This window comes from Diuraphis noxia, unplaced genomic scaffold (genome assembly GCF_037042655.1).
Source record: "Diuraphis noxia isolate RWA-SAM2 unplaced genomic scaffold, SU_Dnox_SAM2 contig0004, whole genome shotgun sequence".
Taxonomy (NCBI): domain Eukaryota; kingdom Metazoa; phylum Arthropoda; class Insecta; order Hemiptera; family Aphididae; genus Diuraphis; species Diuraphis noxia.
The window spans coordinates 64,974,732-64,999,854 of record NW_028301714.1 but is presented as its reverse complement, the minus strand read 5'-3'; the positions used below and the strand labels follow the sequence as shown (position 1 = coordinate 64,999,854).

Genomic DNA, 25,123 nt, shown 5'->3' with positions numbered 1-25,123 from the left:
TATTATCAATTATGTATAGTGTATACATAATATAATATACCAGCTATGGCTGTGTGCAGTTGTGGTAACTCATATTGACACGACGGTGTTGTATTAGCTGCGGTTTATCGTTCATACCTACCTGCGCGGTATCATATGATAAAATTACAATATACTCGTATTGGGTGTAATACTGTTAATATTATTATCATCGATAGTTGATTGATGTCTCCAGTGGTGTATTTACAAACTTATTTTAGGGGGGGGGGGGTGTCAAAATAGTGAAATAATTGTATAAATTAGTATAAAATACTTCTTATAACTATTACAGAATAATGTCCTCAACATTAGTTAATAGTTTGAAATGAAAATAAATTAATGAAATCGAACTAAATCAAATGTTTGATATAATCGTATTTTATAATGTTGTGCATAGACGCATAGTTCCTATACATACTGAGATTATTGATATGTTTAAAATTTGACGTCTTTAAATATTTTTTTTCTTTTTGGGAGAGGGTGGACTTCCAAAATATGACATTGGATGTCTCGTGACAAACGCTGAAAAATTATCACAGTTTTTGAGTACAGAAATTCAACAGCGATTACAAAATATGGAAAACAAATTGTGTTTTAAAATGCGCATTGAGTATGCACCTATACATACATAATATACTGAGCTATATTATGAAGTCTATTCTGTAGAAACACACTGAAAAACTGCAGTTGTAATTGTATTTAATAATTATTATGCAACCAATATAGTCACATGATGCCGATAATTTATTTTCTGCTGGCTTCCGAGGAAAACCGAAGAAGAAAGATTACAAATAATATACCTGAGTAATTTACCTGTAATGATAAAATATAATTGCCTGTGTTATGATCGGAATAAAGTGCTCGAATGGAAGAAAATACATATTCGTTAAAGCTTTCGTTGAACTATCCAAACAGTAGAGTGGTCAGACATTGTAAACGAAATAAAACAGTCTAAAATGGGTAGGGCACTTATAGTGAAAATAAGAGCGATGGTTGAAATGTTTCTCGATAACTATATAGGGTTAAATACCACTTGGTTAGGCCAAGACTTCGTTGTAGATTACATCCAGATTCCAGAAGGATTTCTCAAATATTCGAAGAGTAGAGCCGAGGAGTTATTGTCTGTAAGGAAATAGCAGGAAAATAGAGGATATTTGCGGAAGAGGATCTGTTCTGCACAGTTGCTGCAACCTTCTCTGAAATTTCAGGAAAATTTAAAAACCCTTGGGTGTATAGTGAATTTATAGCGTAAAATATATTGTAAGTATCCATATATTAAAAATGTACTTACTAATGTGAAAGTTATAGTGCAAGAGTATAAAACTTTACATTATACTATTATAGGTATATACTAATGGAATCAGCATACCTACCTAACTTATGGATTCTATTTATTATAATATTTCTCCTACATTTATGTATAGTTTACCGGGTAAACTTTACCCCAATATATTTACAAAATATTATAAAATAATAAGTATTAAAAACAATAAATATTACGAAATACAATGTATAGAACGACAAACCTTATAGGCGCATCTTATAGGTAGACGTATTTTATCGATGATCCCGTGGTGTACACAGTGCACACGGACGTCCACCAAAGGGAACATAATGTATTGATAAATAATTTAGGTGATTTGTTTGATCGTACTAATAATCTACTGTAGCAGCTGTCTGCGTGGCTTTATACCGATTTTCATTTATACGAGTAATTTGAAAATATTGTACCTCGTAGCACGATTTCGTACCGCACAGATAAGTGGTATTCAGAGCCATCCTGAAGCAATACATTGGTACCCCGTATTAAGGAAATATTAAAAATGTGATCGAGAATTTTCACATATTATTGCATTAGCTATAGGTAAAAGACATCAGACTGTCGTAATATTACTATTTTTTTTATTTTGGTATAACTTAATAAAGTAGTGAAATCGTAATATACGTCGAAAGGTCCTAAAAAATATTCTAATTCTGCAATCGAAATATAATATTATAGTTAGATCACCATACTAATAATAGCATGGTAAAAAAATAAATAACGAACTAATATAATTTGTATACCTATACATTTATTGTCGTCAAAAATACTGGTTCAATATTAGTTGGGCATTTCAATTAATTAAAAAAAAAAACCTGACTTACGAGAGAACGAGCGAAAAACACGTCAGATGGATCATATTTTCTGTGCACATAATAATACTCGTATTATATTATTGTAATGATCAAAACCTTAACCCCGTGATTAAACCGTGGCGTGTTGGTATCTAGGAAAGGATCTCAATGATCTCATACGTTAGTTATAGTTAGTCCGAATTGAATTTGATAATTTATTTGACCGTTGTCGGTATATTTTTTGTATTTTTTGATTATGCCACGTTTGATATGCGTTTATCAATCACAGAGACAGACATTATAATAATTCTATATACAGTACAAAATAGCATATTATTATATTATATTTTAAGCATCAGACTACTAAAAAAAAGACTTGTTGGCGATGTCGTCGAGTCCTCGAACTGAATTTTTAGTAACAATTATTATTACTATAGTTTTATGGGTCTCTCGACACGCACACGCAATATAACGAATATTATATTATAGAATAAACCTTTTTTTTATAATATACTCGTCTGCGAGCACATGCGAACGGGTTCGAGGGGCTGTTGACGTCCGTCGTGTTCGGAATTCACCGGAACAAATCAATGTTAGACACTCATCGCTACCGTTTAATTTTGGAGAGACTCTAGAGAAATGATTAAACCTATTCTCAATTCTATTATTTTACATATTATTATTAGCTTTATTAGATCGCTCTTCATATTATTATTGTTTACGGTAAAACGACCACTTGTGAAAATGTGAGTAGCACACAACACACAACACACGTCACGTGTATTTAACATTATATACACAGTATACTTTTTATTACAACAGTGAATGTTATAGTAAATTTTTGGTATACACAATTACAAGACTCGGCGTTAACGACGATTAAAAGAGTTTAAGTTTCGATACTTTTAACTAAATTCAATTTTTTTTTTTTAGGTAATTATTCTGACTTAACAAGTTAAAATCAGTTACATAAAAAAACAAAAAATTTTTATCGTTTCAAAATTGTTAATTTTATTTTATAGTCACGTAAAATTGTCCTAATAATATATTTCAAACATTTCTTTAACTTAAACAGGTTAAAAAGGAGAAAGATATGTATAATTTTCAATTTTAGTTGAAAAATATCACTTTCATTTTTCTATATACTTATGAAGAAGGTACTGAGTTCAACGAGTTAAGGCATTAATACATTTTACCAGGCTTGCATGTTTACACACGCAATGAAATAATGAATCCATGTGCTTTAGGTACCGATTAAGTCATATTTTCCGCGAAATTTTTTAAAATTTATAGTTTTCGGTTAATGGCACGTGGCAGTGGCGCTGAAGTCCTAAAACTCTAGTAGGGCGAAAAATATTTCAAGAGGCCCAACATCTTAATATCGGAAAAAATGGCATACCGTGGAGAGGAAAATGGTCAATATGAAGCGGCCCTATCTTAAATTTTCAAAATATGTCGGACCATGGCTCGACCTTAACATAGGGTTCGGCGCCACTGATACGTGGCACTTATATTGTATATGGGCTTATAAAATATTATGCTTATACAGTTATACAACAAGGTTTTCAATAATTTATTACTTGTGTTTACCACGCGCATGCATTAAATCCATATAATTTATAAATTACAAAATAGTGTATATACCTATATATATATTAATGTTTATATAGGTACTTTGACATTTAATAAACGTTCTTATACCTACATTATTATTAACCACTAATCATGCACTAAATAACCTAATCGATTAATGTATACATAATAATAAATAATTCTTTGTCTTCAAATCGGTTTTCAAATAGTATTATTTACATTCGTTGAGATATATAATTTTTGACGAGCCTTAAGCATAATAATATACCTCCATTATCTATATCTATAGCATATAAACTTCAGTATTAATGCAGTATTATCTAGTGTAGCATAGATTAAAGTTTTTTTAAGCCACGTGTTTAAAGTCTCAATAAGGCATTAAGCACATAGGTATAGACATAGACTAGGTACCCTAAAATGTATTTTGTACGCCTTCGTTAAAGAGAGGACGTGGCACGTAAATATTAATCAATGAAACAATTTCTCTGGCAATTTAGTTTTTTTTTTAAAGCAGTAGGTATTCATCACAGAAATTAAAGATTTTTGTAAAAGTATTGGTATTATATATAGGTACCATTTAATACTATTATATGAATAAAAATAAAATAGTGAAATCAAATAAATCCACTTCATCTAGATCACCATTGTGAACTTAATACGAATTGTATGAGAAGTTATTAAATCTTTGATAAAAAAGATATTTATAGGTACATGTATAATTATTAATTATCAGATATACTGGATAACTAAAAACATAATAAAATACACAATAGTTATGTTGTAGTGTCATAACTCGTAATATAAATATGATACAATTGGTGATCTATTTAAAGAAATACACTCATTATTTTAAAAACTATTAATGTTTTAAAAAAAATATGTTTTGGATAATTTTAGGTCATTGAGAAAAGATATTTGTTACTATTTTTATAGTTAAATTATTCTGGATTTTATTTATTTTTTAGTGACTAGATTAATTTTAAATTCGCTATTCGAAGGAACTATAATCGATAGTTAGAAATCGAATTTCGGACGAGTAGCTTATGAGTTATAACGTTATAAGTATTTATATTAATGAGTGGTATGAAGTGTTACAAAAGTACTCCATAAAATATTTCACTACCGTTACGCTTAAACTTAAAACACAAATAAATTAATAATTGATAACTTTTTAACTTATATAAAAAACTAATGAATTTGAATTTTATAAATCGAAATAAACCGAATACTATTCTTTTTAAAAGTTTGAAACAAGAATTGTAATTTATTGTTATTAAAAAATGTATATAACATTAAAAGTAAAATAGCGATACAAAATAGTAAAAAAATTTTAATTTTTTTCAAAAACGTATAGTGTTGTATGTAACGAGTTAAAATTATACTTAGATATTTTTATTTTTTATAAAACGTTAGTGTTTTCTGAAACTATAATATTATAGTGTGGTGTTCTTACGTTAAATAGATGACCTCATATTGTATAATATTATAATCACCCGACAGTGCAGGCCGACACTATAAAACACCGAACCGTCGCCGGAATCGATCTCCACACACACACACATACACAAAAATGATGATAATAATAATAATAATGCGATGATGTATCCGACGCGGCCGGTTGCTGTCGACGGACAACGGTTTTTAAGGGCGCGCGCGCCGCCGCCGTCACTTTCTACCCCCTTCCACCACGGCCACGCCTGCCGTCCAATCGGCACCCCGGACCACTCCCACTTCGCCGAGTTTTTCGCGCCCTCCCGGCCAACACCGCTCCGCCGACGGGGTCGCAGCTAAGGCAACAGCAGCACCAGAAGCAGCCGCAGTCGACTCTCGTTCAAGTGGGTTGCTCGTCGACGACCACTGTACCGACGACCCTCATCGCATTTCGAGTGTCCGACTCGAAGACCGCGTCTTTCTCCGATTCTCGACAGCTCTCGTCGTGTACGATTATTACAACTATTATTATTATTATTATTATTGCTATATTATATAGCATACGTATAACCACCGCAAACGTGATATATACATGTACGTGAGTGCGTAAATATTGTCTTAAAATCGATTTCGTGTACTTGACAAACATCGGCCGCGGTGTTCGCGGATAAGATTTTTTTTCCTAATAATACGATTTTTATTTTAATATAAACCACGAGATCGTCTTCGCCCGCGGATCGCCGGGCACGTGCGACGCGGCGCCCGTCTTTCGATCACAACGGTTTATACGTCATATAATATTATTGCCGATTTTTTGTCATTCGTATATTCTAGGCGATATACGCCTATATATAATATATAAATCGCAAGTGCGACTCGGGCATAGAATATTTTGCACGTGACCGCGTTCGCAATCATGTCGGACAGCGAAAGCCCGAAACCCGCGGAAGAGGTGCTCTTGCACCATCACCATCACCACCATCCGAGGATACCGCCGTCGCTGCTCGCGTGGTGTCCGGCCATCATGCCGCCCTGGTGCTCGCTGCTTCCGGCCGCCTGGTGCAATCCGGCCGCCCTCAGGTCCGCTTTTCCGGGGTCAGTATATGATTTTATTGTTATGGTCGCGCAAGTGTGTAGGGCGTAGGCATTGCATCGAATAAGAAATCTGTATTCAAACGTTAGGCCGCTAAATAATTATATGGTCGATATCACGGTTATTATTACGATGTGACAATTATTATCGCACGTTCGTACGGTATACACCTAGTATGTGGTAATACAGCCCCATGGTATAACAAACATGACGCGTACACCGGGTTTTCGGCATAATATACAGACATGTTCAGCATATCATTAGGTAATGTAAGTTAATGATAGTAAAATATGTTCAATGATACATATCAAATATAAGTTCGTATATAGACTCGCACCGATATTTTTATTTTAGATGAGGTTTTTAAATAAATGATATTACCTAAATTTATACTTTTGAAAGACACGTTATATAGGTACATACCACCAGTTACAACACACTAGTCGTGTATATCCGGTATTGTGAAATATTTTGGTTACCGTGATGGTTACGCTGTACTTAACGTTTTCTACATAAACATACGAACCGCAATTTTTTTTTCATTTATATTATTATGTTTATAACCTGAGTATGTTACAAAAATAATAATCGGAATTATCGAATCATTATCAGAACATATTTACAACGTATCAAAACTATATAAAATACATTAATTCTTTACAATATAGATATTATAAGTAATTAAAAATACAGATATATTTAATTCCAATAGATAAAGTTTAAATTATTATGATGGCTTAAAAAAAAAAATTTATAATAGAAAAATCTAATAAGTTTTATCATTATTTTTGAAAAAACGAATATTTTTCTCAAATATTTACAAATTGTGTACGTTGCTCTTAACTAATACTATAAACATTACTTTTTATCTTTGCTGCCTATCTAAATACATTATTTATTTATATATTTTTACAATTTAATGCCTAATAATTGAAAGTGGGCTTACAAGAAATTGATTTTTACTAAAGCTAATTTAATATCATTTGCCTAAAGGTTAATGTGCCATTTATTTACTTTTAATTTGTTTGCAAGGGGATGGACTAAACGATTTGGGGAGGAAATCGCTTATTCCCTCCTTATAAACACACGCCGAGTTAATTTAATATCTGTAATTCAAATTATATGTTATATATATAATATTATACATAGAGTAGTTAAGTGACTAAAACTAATTTTTGTTATGATTTAAGAAATTATACTGAATACTGATGTAGTAATGTAGTCGGGTATTACAGTCCGCGATTTTAATATAATTATAATTTTTACCGTGTAATTTTTAGTTTAATATTAACATAACATAATCTAGGCAAGAGTGGTTTTTTAGCCATTTTTAGCTAAAAAAAAATTACAAAGATCATATGCAAGGAAGGGATTATTCAATGACCCACACTCTCCAGTCCCCACATAATTTAACTTAAACATATTTTGGTTCGTTATTGTTATTTGTTCCATTGTAATTACTCATTAATATTAGGTAAGTAAACTTTAGAGTACCAAATAAAAGTACATACAAAAAATTAAAATGTAATATTTATAAATAATATAGATGAAAAACTTGATTTTAAATAAATAAATAATTAACAAATTGATTCACAATGATGAGTCACAAAAATGTTGTAAAATACATTATGTAATTTTTTTTTAAATTTTTTTTCGGTGATCAATTATCAACATATTTTTAGTGACCACTTATAATTTATAAATAAAGTAAAAATAAAAATAATATATGCATGCATACTACATTACTATTTACTACTGTACTATAAATATTGTTTTAAATTTCAAAATAAATAGCAGTAGGGTAGCTATATAATAAAATAATATTTGTTAATTAATTAAAAGTTTAAAATAAGTATAATTTTCACTAATAGGCGATAGGCCGTATAATTCATAGATGATAAAACGACTATAGAGATAAACACGATTATTGTAAATGTCAATCGTGGAATATTAGTAGGTAAATTCGTGTTCAAATTGGTAAAATATTTATAGTCATTGCAACGGGTCATAGTCAAGTTGAAATATTTCAGCATGAGTTATTTGGTGCTACATATAATTGGTATATGATGAGTATCATCTCCATCGTAATATAAACGCCACACCACTCATCATCAATCTTATTCTAAAAAATGCATAAAATATTATGTTATTATACCATTATTATTATTGTATATTATCATCTTCAGTGGATTACTGGCGAAAAACAGTGTTTTACAACATCGAGTGACGACGCGCATGTCAAGTACATAATATATGATGTGAGCATTCAGGAATGAAAATATATTATAACAGCCAATAGGTATAATATAAAATATTATTATATGTTATGCACACATTTCGTCGACTTAAAATTTATGGCGAGGAGAGAAAAAATGTTAAAAATCCATCTGTATTAAAAACGGACTAAGTTCGAAAATATTATTAAAAAAAAAAAAAAACCGGTAACGGCGCGATGATTTCACATTATACTATACATGTACCAAACCATAGCACCTATGTAAATGGCTAAGAGGACAATCGAACGGGCGAAGCAGGAGGGTTGGGGTGTGGTAGTGTCGTAAAATAATAGCTTTTATAGTGGATCTCGCAGACGCGCGCACACGAACGTAATAATAAACAATAATAATATAATATGTGATACATTTATAATAATAATAATAATATAATACATAACACCGTATACATCATATTATATGTGTATATCGGTCGAGCTCGATCGGCAGTTGAAGTTGGTTTAGTAATAATAATAATAATATATATATATTATACGATATACCTACATATAGTCGTTATACGACGTGTTGGCGGCGGCGGCGGCGGCGGTCTGTTTGTCTGATCATAATAATATGTACCGGCTATACCTATAATGTTGTACCGTTTTATTGGTGCCGCCGATCTGCGCGCTAAGGCTATATTATTATTATTATATTCGTGAGGCAAACGCGCGCGCCAACGGGTCCGGTACGTGACTTTGAATAAATTTCGGCAATATTACCGCTGTCCAGGTATATACCTATTATATTATTATTACTATATAGGTACGGTCGTAAATACGGAGCCGCCGCCACCGCGGTGTATGTTAATTTTAGTGCAGCCTGGTTTTACGCACTCCGAGTGGACGACTCTAAAGGTATATTAAAGCGTCTCCGACCTGCACGTCGTGCTCGTTATTGAACGGGAGCCGAAGACCAAGTCTCCCAAACTGATATTTTCCTCTGCAGTATCGGAATTTCTATCATTTCGTGTTGATTTTTTGCAAAAAAAACCGATTTAGACACGCGTCAACGATGTTATAATATATATATATATATATATATATATATATATATATATTCAATAGGTACCACTAAGTGTCTAAGTGGCGTGTTTACAGCGTAGGCCAACTAAGCCCGAACCTGCCCAATTTGTGTTTGGTTTTTTTTTTTCTATCACAAGTAAAAATATTATTATTAATATTAAATAGGCCTTTACTCTATAAATTAATATTGTTTTTGTGTATTTTTAGCGGTAATCACTTACATGTAAGTAAGATCACTGCTGTGGGGAGAGTGTTATCGTGTCTTAGGGTAGACTTAGACGGCTGTATAATAAAATCAATCGCTTAGGAGCAAATAGGCATTATCTATACCTCGTGATGTCCGTGCTCGGAAACGCGATATAGTAAAAAAATCTTATTGTTACAACATAAAATAACGAAATAATATACCTATGAAACGAAAAAACGCGATTATCGTTTCAATTTATATATTGTCTTCTAGTTCGGAAATCCGTCTTTCGACATCTACGCGTAGGATGTTAGACATTGCCATGGTATATATATATATGATGGCATTCCGGAGAAGCTTTTGGCGAGAGCCACGGATGCCAATGCTCCAGCTCTACACGTATATTTTATAAGTCATGTACTATATGTACCGTCGCCGCGGCGGACACACAATATAATAATATTATAATACTTTGTACACGCAGTTTCGAGTGTGTGGGTGTATAGGGCGGCGGCGAACAATAATAATAATATATAATCACAACAGGTGTCGTTTCCACTTCACCGTCGGACGGGGGGTTGTGGTGCTGAGGGGGGGGGGAAGGCACACAGGAAGAACGTGCTCGATTGGAATTCCCGAGGATTTTCCGACGACCGAAATTAACCGGTGTCATCGGAACAGAAGGGTACTTACACACGCACGCACGCACCCACACGTACATATTTATTATAATATGCTCTTTGATGTATCACTCGCGGTTCGATTGTGTAAAACTCACCGCCACCGTGATTCAAACATAATATTTCATGTTATTGTTTTGTGGAATCGCGCGTGGGCCAAAGTCGAGTGTGAGTACCTATGTATACAATGTTAGGTGGTATACCTATATCTAGGTACGTGTCCATACCTAACTAACGATATTATGTCGAGTGATGATGTAAGCGAACGGTGCTTGTGTCGCATCGTATATCCGTTCAACAGACGTCGTCTTGCTCGCGGCTAACGACATTTTCATTTTACACGAACATATCGGCTATACCCAGTCGAGCCGATCTCACAATTATTGTTCTGTCTGTGACTGATCTCATAGAACATTTTTTAGATGGAGAATCTCCGTTGTCGTAAGATCTTAAATCAATATGCATTCATCGTTCCGTTTTGAATCATAAATGTGTTTAAATATTTGTTCAGCAAAATAATGTAAAAATAAATGATTGAAAACATTGCATTATGCGGGAGATTTGATTTGAATCTAATTTACAATCAAATTTTAAAAAAGGGAGAGGATAATGGGAGCGCCTCGATGTACGATGTCAAAGTATATACATAACACGCCGGCGCCACTGACCACACCTGTATGAAAATAATATCGCACAACCTTTTCGTGACTACGCGGACCTGTCGTGTTACGAGTTCTAGGCTTAGATATTTGTATGAAAGGAAATTGTAAGAGCTTTGGTATTCGATTTATAGACGATGACTTTTGAATGGCCATATAACCTACGTCATTTGGAACGACTCAGCCACCGACCCGGGTACCAAATAGAACCACGTGACTTGTTGTAATGTACAGAAACAAATTTATATTAAATATATTATAGAGATAGCTTGTTTTTATGTTTGTTAAAAGTAAGTTTGGAGTCGAATGTTATTCTCGGGTTTTCTTTAAGTTTCAGTTCATTTTATTTCATAATGATCTGTTTCTATATTATGCGTAGATAAAATTGTTATTTTAACTAAGTGCCATTCTCCGTTTACTATTTTAAATAAAAAACAAAAAAAGTTAGAAAATATAATTATTTTATTACCAATTCATCGAGATGAAAAATTAAAAAACAGCGTTAAGAAATTTATAATGGTCGGGGTAACTAATTTCAAAATCAAACTGGAAATAGATAGAAACAGTACGAAACACCTAAATCCATAATATCATTGATAATATTATTATATTACGTCATTATACAACTACATCATCGTCTCAAATAAAAATGTATACGTAACTTCGCAAGACTAAATAACTACTACAATAATTTGAAGTCGTTTAAAAAATGTGTGAACTTATGTTCCTTAAGAATTTGCTTTCTTTGTTTGACAAACCTCATAAGCGTGGTTGTTATGTGTGTACTACCTTAGGAGTAAAAATAAGATTAAATTAAAAAGACGTGTGCAGCAGAATTTGGTCGAAGGGTATTTATTTTTATGAAACTATAAAATCTTCGAAGTATAGTGATATTTTATTATAAGTTGTTGTCTTGACAATGTTTGTTTAACGCGTTTTTTTTTTGTGTTGCAGACTTTTGGACAGTATAAAAATGCCGAGCAGTCAAACGCGACCTTCTGGTTTCCATATATGTGACATATTGGACTTAAACGACGGCAAAGTGAACTCCACCGACAACACGAACACGACACTGAGTTCGCATATCAACGGTAAGAATCTTAAAATATACGACACACACAATGGTGTTCAATATTTTATATTATTACCGATCTCGTATCGGATAAATGATTTGTCATAAATCTAGTGTTTGAACATTTCATGAAATTTAAACTCATGAAACATTTCATAAATATTTCAGTATTATTATGATATATTTAGATAAGTTTATATTTTTACTTACCTATAATTGTCATAACTTACCTTTCATAATATCAGGGAATCAATCACTGCAGACTACTCGTTATAAAGTAATGGTTTTCTTTAGTTAGGTTATTGATTAATAAACATCATTAATGTTTGTATTTGGAAAAATGTCAATGTTTTGTGAAATATTTCATAGGTACTTCAAACATTAGATATGTTTCAACTTACCCTAGTGTTACGTGTATTGCATACTGATTTTCGAGTAAGGAAAACCGTTTTTTACGTTTGTTTTTTTGTTTCCAACAGCTCCCGACGTGCACAACGTGAGCACGGGCTTCCAGTTCCCTAGCGTTCTGCAATCTTCCACCGACCTGTTACACCACTGGCCAACGTCGCTCACCGAACTTCGAGGTAAGAACGAAATTAAATATCCGTTTAACACAGTACTTTATAGTGTAATAACGCTTATAATATCAAAGATTAGGTACTTACGTAATATAATTTCAATGTTCAAAATGCTGATTTTATTATTTATGTAATATCATATTACCTATAATATGATTAATACACGTCGAACGATTTGTTCGTCATAGCGACATGTCAAAAATATTATGTCATTCTGACGTCCGGGACTTAATAATGGTGTGCCGCGATCAAGTAGGATTAGAATTGATTTTAGTGTTTTTTTCGTGTTTGCTGTATACATCACACGAAATATAATATATACACATTAATCCATGGGAAACGAACGATGAGAAATTAATATTTAATATTTGACTTTATATACATATCATACCTATAGCATGTAAAATATTTTTATTATACCTACGATTGGCTGTGATACATAATATGCGTTAGGTATACCTATATTATTATTTTGCAGTTCTCGAATCTACCTACACGTCATGTATAATTGTATAGCACAAAAACCGAGTGCTGCCGACAAAAAACTAACACTCATCGACACGCTTGTAATAAAATATTGTGTGTGTCTACATATAAAATTAAAATATAATAATAATAAAATATTATATAGGCCGAGTGCTGCTGCTGTAATAGTGGTATATTATATACATTATACGTATATGTATTGGTAAACCTACACTGCGTCGTGTCCTAATAATGGCGGTCGGACGGACGTTAAAATTTAAACCCGTTATATACCAACACGGGGCCCCGATGGAGAGCTCGCGAAAAGGGCGGCTTTGTGGGTTAGACAGTGTGGCGCGCGCGGGGAGGTGCAGTGTGTACAAATTAAATGCATAGGCTCCCCCGTCGTCGCCGTATCGTGCTCACCCCGGATGTATTATACGTATATACATGTATATATGTATGTATATATACGTGCTTATATATTATATAATATGCGCGAAACTAGTGTACCCAAAGCTCCCGTTCGCCTCTAAGTGGATTAAAACGCGCTCCCTCCTGGTGCGAGCAACAGATTTACAGCGGATTTTCCCCGCCGTTTAGCACGCCGCAGCCGACAATGGTTTTTATTAAAAACCCAAGTATATATCATATACTTGTGTGTGAGTGTGTGTACACGATATATACGCAGAGGGCTTTGTGTGCATGTGGGTTGTAGTGCTCTCTAGTTTTCGACTGTTATTATCGAACGCGGCCAGGTCGCTCTTTACCGGACGAAACTCGGAAAAACGGCCGCGGTTCGTAACGAGAAGTGGATTCGGTGGAAATAAAATATCAGACTCGCAGGTATTATACCAACACGTATTAAATCTGACCACAAAAAGCTTTCCTAGTCGTCGAATTAGATTATAAATATACGTATACTTACAACAACAAAAAAAAAAAACAAATATTTTAAGTTTCGATAAACCTGCACAGTTCCATATTATACAATATTATTGTGTAGTTATGTATAATATTTTCATAATGACTTCCGGACGACTGAACGCCGATCAACGATTGTGATTTTCATGCGAATAAAATGTTTTAACCGAATAGTATATGTGATACTACCTGCTTATAAGTGTATGTAGGTATAATGCATAATATATACTTCAGATTTGTAGACTTCATATTATAATATACCTACTTGTAAATGTTCCAATTAATATACAGCTTAAAATGGCAATAGTTACCGACAACATTTTAACAGGCGAAACCAGTAGTTCAGGCGTAACTTGGCTTAATTTTTTTGGGGGGGTTGAGAGACAAAATATAGTTGGAAAGGGTGTTATACTTTTCCACCCCTTAGATAATTTACTATTAGTATAAACCTATACGTTTCTTACAAGCAATACATTATACAGTAGTCCTTGAAGTTTATTACACTGAAGTTACTAATCTCCATATTAAAATTTGTAAAACATTAACATTAAGTGTAACTATAATTACTGCAGTAATAATATTTTAATGATTAAATAAAACGTTCAAAGAAAATTAATATTCAAACTCAGTATATTGCAATGATTTATAAAAGAAATGTGTCATAATATTCAATGAATTAGAGTTTAAAAGAAGGGGGGGTAAAAACGATATCTTCTCCCTGAGGGTAGTTACATACAGTTTTAGGGGTAAAACTATAACGTCCATAACTCTCTTGCCACTGCCCTTTGTAAATTACGTTTTTGACCGGAACATGTTCTGCATGACCACTGCAGTGGCTTCTACGAGTGCGTGTCTATAGTGTCTACGGACGAACCGTTTCGGACATTTCGGGACCTTTGCCCTTTTTCCACCGATTTATCGGCAACTAACCTTCAAATATTTATTGTTGCCTGCCGACCAAAATCGGCCAACAGCTGCAGTAGTGGTATCGTATCATCGCGACTAGGCGAATATTATATTCCAATTCAGCGTTTGCTAACGAGCGGCCGTCTCGCAACGCACAATAAAATATAAATAATAATAATAATAATAATGCATAATGACATTATAACGACGATAATCGTCGCCATCGCGTCTTCCACCCAGGAATATGTGGTAAAAAAAAAACATAATGTATATGACATGCAGTATGCACGTTCGGCGTGACATTCCGTTATTGTGTAATACAGCGCCAGAACGGATATTGTACACGACATGCAGTATAATATAATATATAGGTACAAGCCGCATGTCCCAGACCAATTGCAATATTTTAAGAAAACTTTACGACGGTTGGCTTTTGTGCGTTTCTGACAAATAACATATATTATTATCATTATTACCGTTGTTGTCGTTGTTGTTAACACACACAATATATTATTATTATTATATTACGCCGAGCACAATAATGATGCGGTTGACTCGCGCGGCCGTATATAATCATATTTTGTGCTGATTGTCCGGCCGCCAGCGAGTCTGTCGCGAGCGCGCGCCCACCGGTGCCCAAATACGTTTCGTATGACGATTTAAAAACTCGTGTCGAACATCTGCGACACGATAAATGGCATGCATCATATTATAGGTACCCAACATTATACCATTGTACAATACGCGCGTTCGGATCATCGGCGAGGAATATCATATCATATAGGTGTGTAAATAAATGTATTTCATTATAATATTATACACGCGCGCCCGGGCGAGAGACTGAGGAAAAGTGTGTGTGTGTGTGCGTGTGTGAGAGAAGAGAGAGGTAAGTGTGAGTGGGGAAGTTGGCGAGGGGACGAGAGGAAGAGGCAGAGAGACCGGCTATAGCATGTGTGCGTGATGCGGTGTGTACAAAACTGGGTGGAGTTTGGCGACAAAAGGGCGTGACACGACGGCCGTTCAAAGGTAACCATTGTGCGAATTACACGGGGGCTTAGACGCACAAAAAGAAGAGAAAAAAATATATTATATCTACATGATATATAAAATATCCGCGCGGGGAAGTATATAATATGTATATATACGCAATACGCGTTTTTATAATATGGGGGGTTTTTTTTTTTAAACTAAACAACATCAATAGGTACACGGATAATCTGACGACGACGACGGTCTCGTGTATGTAATGTATATATATTATATAACAATATACGTGTTAAAACAAAAGAGCGGACAAAATGGTTGCTCCCGTCCGCTATTCATGTGTATATATATATATATATTATATATTTAGGTAGAGGCGCGCATACCGCGTCATGTCATATTATGTAATATAATATGTAGGAATATCAATTGTTTCGCCCTATACCACACGTACACCGTCTATATATAATAAAATATACATGCATTATATTATAATATTATAACATATTACAATATAATAATGTGCAGAGAAGAAGAGAGCCGAGGAACTTAAGAAAAACGATCGACACTGGGCTGTATTATAATATTATAATAATAACAAAATAATATGCGTATTACATGTTCGTACCTCAATGGGATCGGAAAGATATTAGAGACTGGTCGTGGCTCGATGAGGCAGATGCGGTCCGACAGGAATCACGGTGACAATGCGATTGGCGTGTAAACGATTAGTGTTTAACGACTTTTCCGTTGTACGAATGACAGTGCACACGCTGCTGGCTGTTGCAGGGGTGGTGTTGTATAGGGAATCCGGGGTGTAACCGATACCGTGGTTAAGTGGAGACCGGTCATGTTGACCGTAATCTATTGCAGCAGTCTCATCTATGCGTTGTATATAGGAATAATAACATAGCGCCTCGCGTTACTCTCATCACCATAATGTCCATAATACATATTTACACTTTCGATTTGCGTACTTGTTCGGTTTATAATATTACTAATTACTAATATACATATTACATATTATTAAAACCAGCTCATTTTCGGTGTTGATTACAGTCTTGATGGGTTTAATCGAATTTACATAGGTTAACCAAAAATTGTCAAAATTTGGAATCAACCCAAACTCGCCTGCAGAAACGAAATACTTTGAGTTGTCTCAAACGTCATATTATATAATATACTCGTAAATACGATGCAATAATAAGCGGATGAGTTAAAAATTAATTTAAAATGTTTAAAATTATTTATTGTTTTGAAACATAATATAGATACAATGTATTATTATGCTATTGATTTTAGAGTATATAAATATAAATATATTATATTATAAAATCGATGACTATTCTATAGACAAAACTGGAGCCCTTAACTTATTTTTTGAAAAGCGGATACCCGATATTTTTAAGTATTTAGTCGCATGGTTAATTTAGTTCTTAAAGATTTTTTGTTTTGAAAGCCACTTATTAGGAATAGGTACCTACTTTTGGACCAAGGTAAAATGTGTCAATTAACCGATTGTTTCTAATAAGCGATTGGTTTTATTTATTTTTCATTCTTACTGTGCTGGACTTCTGTCCTGAAGATAATCTGCAAAGTGCACTCGGAGCTTCTACAGCTTCTTTACTTGATGTGTGCGTGCGTTGCTGTTTTGTATTCTTTATCATCAGTGTCAGTCTGTACAATTGTTTGAGGATTCATAACCGCATTACAGATCTCTTCTTCAGTTGGAACTTCTGCAACATCGAGTTGTGAGTCTATATCGATCCGATCTTCATAAACTTCTTTCAAGAGTTTCACCGGTTTGTGCTATTAAAGTACACTGAATATCGCCAAATAACCAGAATTCTTCGGCGACTTTTGCCCAAATTGTTTCAAAAAACCGATGTGTTGTTTCAATAATCCTGTTGGTTTTCAATATTTTAGTATACGGCCGGTCCGTCCCTAGGTATTTAGATATTTTGTTTCAATGATACGATTTTATCAATTATCCGTGTTTCCAATTAGCTACTTCTTCTTTTATAAATCAAATTGTGTTCATACTTATATAAAGTATCTAATATTATTTCGTAATAAATAATTAGTAATTTGCAGGTTAAGAGTAAGAATAAGGTACCTACTGTGTTTTTGATTTTCGAAATTTACTTTTTCAAATATTACTTAAAAGTTTTACTTGGAAATTATATACATAGTATTTTTCAAATAGAAATTAGTTTAATCCGACTATAGTAATGAAGGAGATGTTCTATAATAACGAATTACAATCGCATCAATATAATGTATGATTTAGAGTAAACGAGTTTTGTGCAGCTGTTGTTCCTATAAATAACACTGCATTATAAGTATAATATGATACTGAATAATGTATTAACTGTAATTTAGGTTTACACCATCGTTATTATAATATTAACAAATGGGGTCGCGTTTTTTTTTTGTTCCAGGTTTCGGAATGAGCCATCACGGAGCCCAGCAAGCCAGCCCGGACAGCACTTCTCCCGGAGTGACGGACCTGACGGACACGTCGAGCACGCCCAGCGCACTGGCGGCAGACACATCGAACGCGAACGCAAACGTTGGCGCAGTCGGCGGACCCGGTTCCGGGGCTGGCGCCAAGGACGAACCGTCCGAGGTGGACGGCGACGAGATGATGGACGATGAGTTCGACGACGAGTCGGGCACCGCGGGCGTCGAACACGACAGGTCCGGTTCGTCCGGCGCCGGCGGTCACCCATCCGACGTCAATGGCGGCGGCGGTGGATCCGGGGCTGTACACAAGAAACGCAAGCGCCGCGTGTTGTTCAGCAAAGCCCAGACGTACGAGTTGGAGCGCAGGTTCCGGCAACAGCGGTACTTGTCGGCTCCTGAACGCGAACACTTGGCCTCAATCATCCGGCTGACTCCCACGCAGGTTGGTCCATCTCTCATATTCCGAATGTTGATAATATTATGGTATCGATAAGCCCTCACATATAGATATATGATGATATTATATTATGCGTTTAAACATTTTTATTGTTAATGTATACGTCACAGTAACTGTAGTATAGTTATATAGAGAAAGGACTTTCATGAATTTCCATATTTTTTCTTGCTAATCATATTATATAATATATATAAATTCATGGGTTAGGTGCAACACTAGTTTATAAATAAAAAATATGATTCTGAATTCACAACGTTTGTACTCAAATATTTGGTCGCATTTAAACTTTTAAAGGTGATATTTTGATTTTTTTGTGTACACATTTTGAATGTTTATGAATATAATAAATTTCGACAAATATGATTTTTCATTAATCATAAATTGTTAATTGATTAATATTCACTTTAATGGTCAGTGACATGTTTAGGTTACACTTATAACGTGGTATATAATTATGTAATACAATTATTATTAAACTTTCTTTTAACAATATTATAAAATATCAAAACTCATCAGATCGCGTGTTACATATTATTTTATAGCATATAAAATGGCGTTAAATTAGTTTCGTACTTCGCTAACTGTCTATATCAAATTGGCAACATTATTGGTGATGTTGCACGCCGAAAAATTCAATAACATTTATTGTATAAACGTGTGTGACAAAAATGACGTGGGAACGGTGATTTTGGTACGTACGTCGTTTTAATAACGATAAGGGGTGCGGTTGAACGGCAAAGGGGAACACCGAATTGGTACTTAACCACCCTTAACGTTTTAAGATTTTTATTCAAAAATGGCCTATTATATCGACAGCATAATTTCAGTGTTCGATAACTCTATCATATGGCCACGTCTAAGAATGGGACGAAATAATATATTTATTATATTATATTATACGTAGTCTGATGTTTTTCCCCAATTTTTCGCCAATTTCAGTATTTTCCCAAATCAAACTTACATACATATATACATTATATACTTACTAATTAATAATCAATATTATTAAAGCTTACATTTTTTTTGTTTTTTTGAAAAATAGTCGAAACACAAACCAAATATTACTCATTATTGGAACGGTAAATCTTTCATTGAATAACTGCGTAAAATATTGAAATGTTGTCTTGATACACTGCAGATACCCTATTACGAGTTTATTTTTACGTCAAAATCGGCCACCTCTGAAATGTTGTCGCTCTAACTCAGAACTTACACACATATTATTCCTTGTACCCAGATACGCTTGTCCTGCAATGAATAAAATTATATAATATACGTATGCTATCTATGCATACGGTATCGAATCGGCATGGTATACGGTTACGTAGGTATTCTATCACAAGGCTATGATCGCACTGTACAAGATTGTTGTTATAGTTGGGAATAAAATATAATAAAATAGTCAACATCATTATATACATGCAAGGATGACACAACTATACTGGCTCGTTTCGCGTTCCTATTTACAGTTGCCACGCAATAAGGGGCTTCCGATTTTCCACTGTAGTATCAGGCCTAAACGCGTATTTTATGCATATATTGGACATCATCCGTTCTGCAGCTCGTCTCATCGCTACATCCGGACTGACTTTTCCGTGTGTTTCATTGTTTCAGGTGAAAATCTGGTTCCAGAACCACAGGTACAAGACGAAACGCGCGCAACAGGAGAAGGGCATGCACGTTGAACATCACGCGTCGGCCGCGGCCAACGCTCTGTCCTCGCCGAGGCGGGTCGCCGTGCCCGTGCTGGTCCGAGACGGCAAGCCGTGCACCAACCAGCAGCCTGGCGCCGGCGGTAAGGCCGAACAGATGGTGCTGCCGTCGTACTCGCATCCGCTGATGCACGGCCAGACGCCCAGAACGTGGTGGTAGTTGATGTATATACCACGACCGCGGTATACAATATTGTGTTGTAGTGTGTGTGGTCATCATCGCGACGGCCAGTACTGTCTTCCTATTTAATAATAATTATGTGTACTTATTACAATAATAAGTAATATCGATATAATATTATTGTTGTTATGTGCGTATATCGCATAACATATTATATATTATAACCTATAGGTACCTGTCAAAAAAATGTATAACTCCCGACCGCCGTTATAATATTTTATCATAATTTAATATTCAAATACACGCACACTTGAGGTTGGCCAAGTGACGGGTGACGATACGATACCCATCGAAAACCTGATCGATGTCCAATATATTATTATTACCGTTCGCGTGTGGGCATCATATCGACATTATTATTCAAACGTAATCGTGACATCGATTGGTATTGCTATCATGCACGTGACGTGTGCCTCGACCGCAGTGAATTCTCGATTTGTTTGTTGTAAGTGTATGTATATACACGGGGCGTTTAAGTAGGAAAGCCTTAGAATGTCCTATATGACTTCGCGAAATCGATTGAGAATAAAAAAAAAAAAATCTGATTTAATAAATTATCGTGTGGTCATATTATACACAACGCATATATTATGTACATGTTATACTTCAGCTATAATAATGATAATAATATTATGTGGCATTAATGTGTTAGATTTTTCGGTCCCTATCGTTAGCGACGATCACGCGCTACGACTGTATCTTTTCTTCCCTCGTTTTGTTAAAATAAATATTTATAAATAATCATATTATTATATTATTATTATTATTAACGATATTTTATCAATCGAAAATACAGTAGAGCATAGCGAACGCATGTATATTACGTAATAATATTATTCGGAAATAATTAATAAATTTATAAAATGTCCATTTTTTAAAAAATTTGAAAAAAAAATTTAGGCTAATTATTGCATTATTATTATCATTATATAATATTATTATTTATTTATTTATTTATTATTATTATTATATTTTACTTTAATAAGAGTTTAAAGAAACAAAAGACTAGTCATTACGTGTATTTTATTTGTTTGTATATATTTTTATTGTTAGAACGTTATTAACGCGCCGACTGGTTGCATATTGTAATTTTTGTAATTTTTAAGTTGTTGTACATAGGTAAAATCGAAAAACAAATAATATGTTTGTTGAACAATGTTATTCGAAATACGAAACAAATACGAATGTATGACAAAATTTACTTGATCATTATATAGATAAATAAATAATTGTTACGATATATATATATATATACAAACCGTGTAGTTATTTATTTCGACTAATAACAGATGTCCAAACAAATAATGACGTTACAGATTTTACTAGAAAATGTGTTCGATTCGATGATCGTGATACGGAAACTCGTCGATCCGCCTGAGCACAAGTTCTAGAGAGCGGGAGCTTATAGCTGTGTTGGCGGAAAAAAATTGATTTCCCGCAAATGGGTTCAGCTGTTATCGTAGATGTACGCGTCGGCACCCAGAGCCGTGTCTAGGGGTTGGTAAAATGGGGTAAGTGGGCCCTAGGTTGTCAAAAGTTGTAAAGTAAATGCATGTTTGATATGGGCGCCGATATAAAAGTTAAGCCGGCGTCGCCGAAAACGCGGTAACGGTATAGAAACCTCGTTTGAGGTATACCAAATTAGCAATGATTGTATGTATAATATGTTATAGTGTAATATACCGCGACGATTCGCATCGACGCCGGCGGCAAACGAAACGCATTACTATGATGATATGATACGACGCAATAATCGAACGGGTAATATAATATTGTGACAATTATTATTGTTATACTATTAAAATATTATACAGAGAATAAGAGCGACCTCGCCTTGTTGACAAATCTGCGCGCCTATTTTAACGATCGGTTTGTACACACACACTGAAGCCTTTAACATGATATTATATTATGATATTTGTATAATATTTATGTACCAGGTTCTTTGTGGCTGTATACACACACACACACACACACATATTATATATATAATGCGTTATAGATAAAAATAATGTAATAACGATTTGCCTACGATGATGATGTGTCATATATATATGACGGGCGTGATATTATAATATTTTATTCTATATTAATATTGAGTGACGAGGAAAAAAAAACCAATAATAATAATGATAATATAATGATTATTTTTTCCGTTATTATTATTATTATTATTATTGTGATTGCGTGTGTTTGCGTTACGGATACCGCCGAGTAAGCCGTGCGCGTCGTTATTATTTGTACGCGCGCGCCCGTACGACGGCGACGATTTCGTGCGCGATCGGACGGTTTTTCACGTTCATAAAAAATAAAATAATTACAATAATACATATTATAATAACCGATTGCCCTTATCTGACGCGGCAGCGTTATCAGAGGCAAACAAAACCGTGTCAATAAAATAGCGCCGCGTCCGTCCGACACAACACGTATGTCGTATATATATATATATATACAAACTATATGCGGGGTATGGGTAGGCATAGTTATAATGTGCGCGTGTAATGTACCTAGTTATTATTGAACAGTATAAATGATTTGTACGATATTTGTTCGGAAAATAATGTGTATCGATCACTGTTTACACACGTTCGATCTAGGATCGACGCACGTGCGTCAAACGTGTCGCCGATGCCGCCACTGATATATTGTTGTATATACGGCGTATGTATAATATTATACGTATATGCTCAACGGTGGTGAGGCGGGGTGGGGGGGGGGGCATCAACTAGTTAAAAATTTGATTTTTTTAACTTTTTAACTTTTTAACTCGTCTAGTTCGTTTATTTTCTAATCAACTTTACTGATTTAATATTGACAGTTGAAATAATTTGGCTTTTCTCAGTTAATTTAAAAATAAGTTGAAAACATCTAAACATTTTTCATTTATACGCAAATATTAATACAAAATATCAATGATCCAATACTATAATAACACGAACATTTCCATGTTAGGAAACGTTATTGACTGATCGCAGCATAAAAGTTAAATTCACTAAATTAGCCAACCTAATTTTTCAAAGCATGCACTCTTCAAAAGACTAACTGGCCAAAGATCTAGAATAAGCTCATGTTATATTTTAGAATAGTTTAGACCTATTATGTCACCGAAGGTCTTAAATTAAAAATTAAAACAATTTCTGTTCTTTTTCTTGATAAAATAATTTTGTATATTAATATATTTTATTGGATTAGATAGACGCGGTTACTCTTTATGTAATTTACATACAAATCAGAAAAAATAGATTGAATTTTTTCGAACAGAGTTACGTTATTATGTTTTTCCATATTGACTTTTAACTTATCGACTTAAATTTATAATTTGTTAACTATATTAACTTTTGACTTAACGATAATGTGTCTTCTTATAACTTGACTTAATTATTTTTATTAATTTTCCCATTTTTGATTTATGTTATAATACGGTAGGCTTCCTTTGATGATATATTATTGCCAGTTTGCTTGTATCGCTCTGTACGGACAATAGAAATTAAACCAAAGTTAATTAATATGCAGTAATTTAATATTACGTTATTCAGTATGATGTAGTGTATCGCCTATTTTATTTTGAATAAACATTTATTAATTGTTCGCTGGTGGCGAAAGACCATTAAACGATTATAATATAATCGTGTCCTGAGAAGCTATAATACACGACAGAGATCGGGACGTTATTAACCCATCGGTAGCAACGGCAACTATATACCTACTACGATATTACATTATGGTTTATGATATCTGCAGTGCGTCCCAAATATGAGTTTTCAATGTTAAGTTTGATTGTTGAAATACCTACTATTACGACTAATACGACTTGTAACAAAGTGAACAAAACTATAGTGATTAACGTGTGTAATATTATAACATTTTATAGTACCGATACCTCCTGAAGGTTAGATAATACGAGTATAAGTACGTTTTTGTAAAGGTTTAAAGTTTCTTAAGTTTGTTTAACCTTTTAGTTCTTATATCGCAATAATTAGACGACTTTACAACAATAATCAATATTTTTGGATATTTCATCATTCAACAAATTTAATAAAACTTAAGTTTACGTAGCACGCGTGTTAATGAAGAGCGGCCGAAAAAGAAGTAGGTATAGGTATCTTGTATAGCAAAGAGAAAATATGTATGAATTAGAAATATGATAATTCACGAGATTCTTAATACATAATAAAACTATAAAGTATGTAAGAAATTGTTATTATTGATGACCAATATAACAATAGTTTTAAGTTTAAACCTTTGATTTGATTCGTATCTCCAGACTTATTGTGCACTATGACAGATTCTATGCAAGAAAA

At 33.9% G+C, this 25,123-nt stretch overlaps 1 protein-coding gene across 2 annotated transcripts in view; it reads left to right on the top strand.

The window, feature by feature from the left end:
- Positions 1-22,063, top strand: part of LOC107163623 (uncharacterized) — a 28,165-nt gene extending 6,102 nt beyond the window's left edge. Inside the window, exons 1-5 of one of the 2 annotated variants that reach the window (XM_015511129.2) lie at positions 5,535-6,252; positions 12,029-12,165; positions 12,626-12,730; positions 18,445-18,911; positions 20,541-22,063. In XM_015511129.2, coding sequence (XP_015366615.2) covers positions 6,074-6,252; positions 12,029-12,165; positions 12,626-12,730; positions 18,445-18,911; positions 20,541-20,798 — 1,146 coding nt within the window. In that variant the 5' untranslated portion in view covers positions 5,535-6,073 and the 3' untranslated portion in view covers positions 20,799-22,063. Of the gene's footprint in view, positions 1-5,534; positions 6,253-12,028; positions 12,166-12,625; positions 12,731-18,444; positions 18,912-20,540 lie in introns of those variants that run through there. The other variant, XM_015511123.2, reaches the window with a different exon arrangement.
- Positions 22,064-25,123: the final 3,060 nt, after the last annotated feature.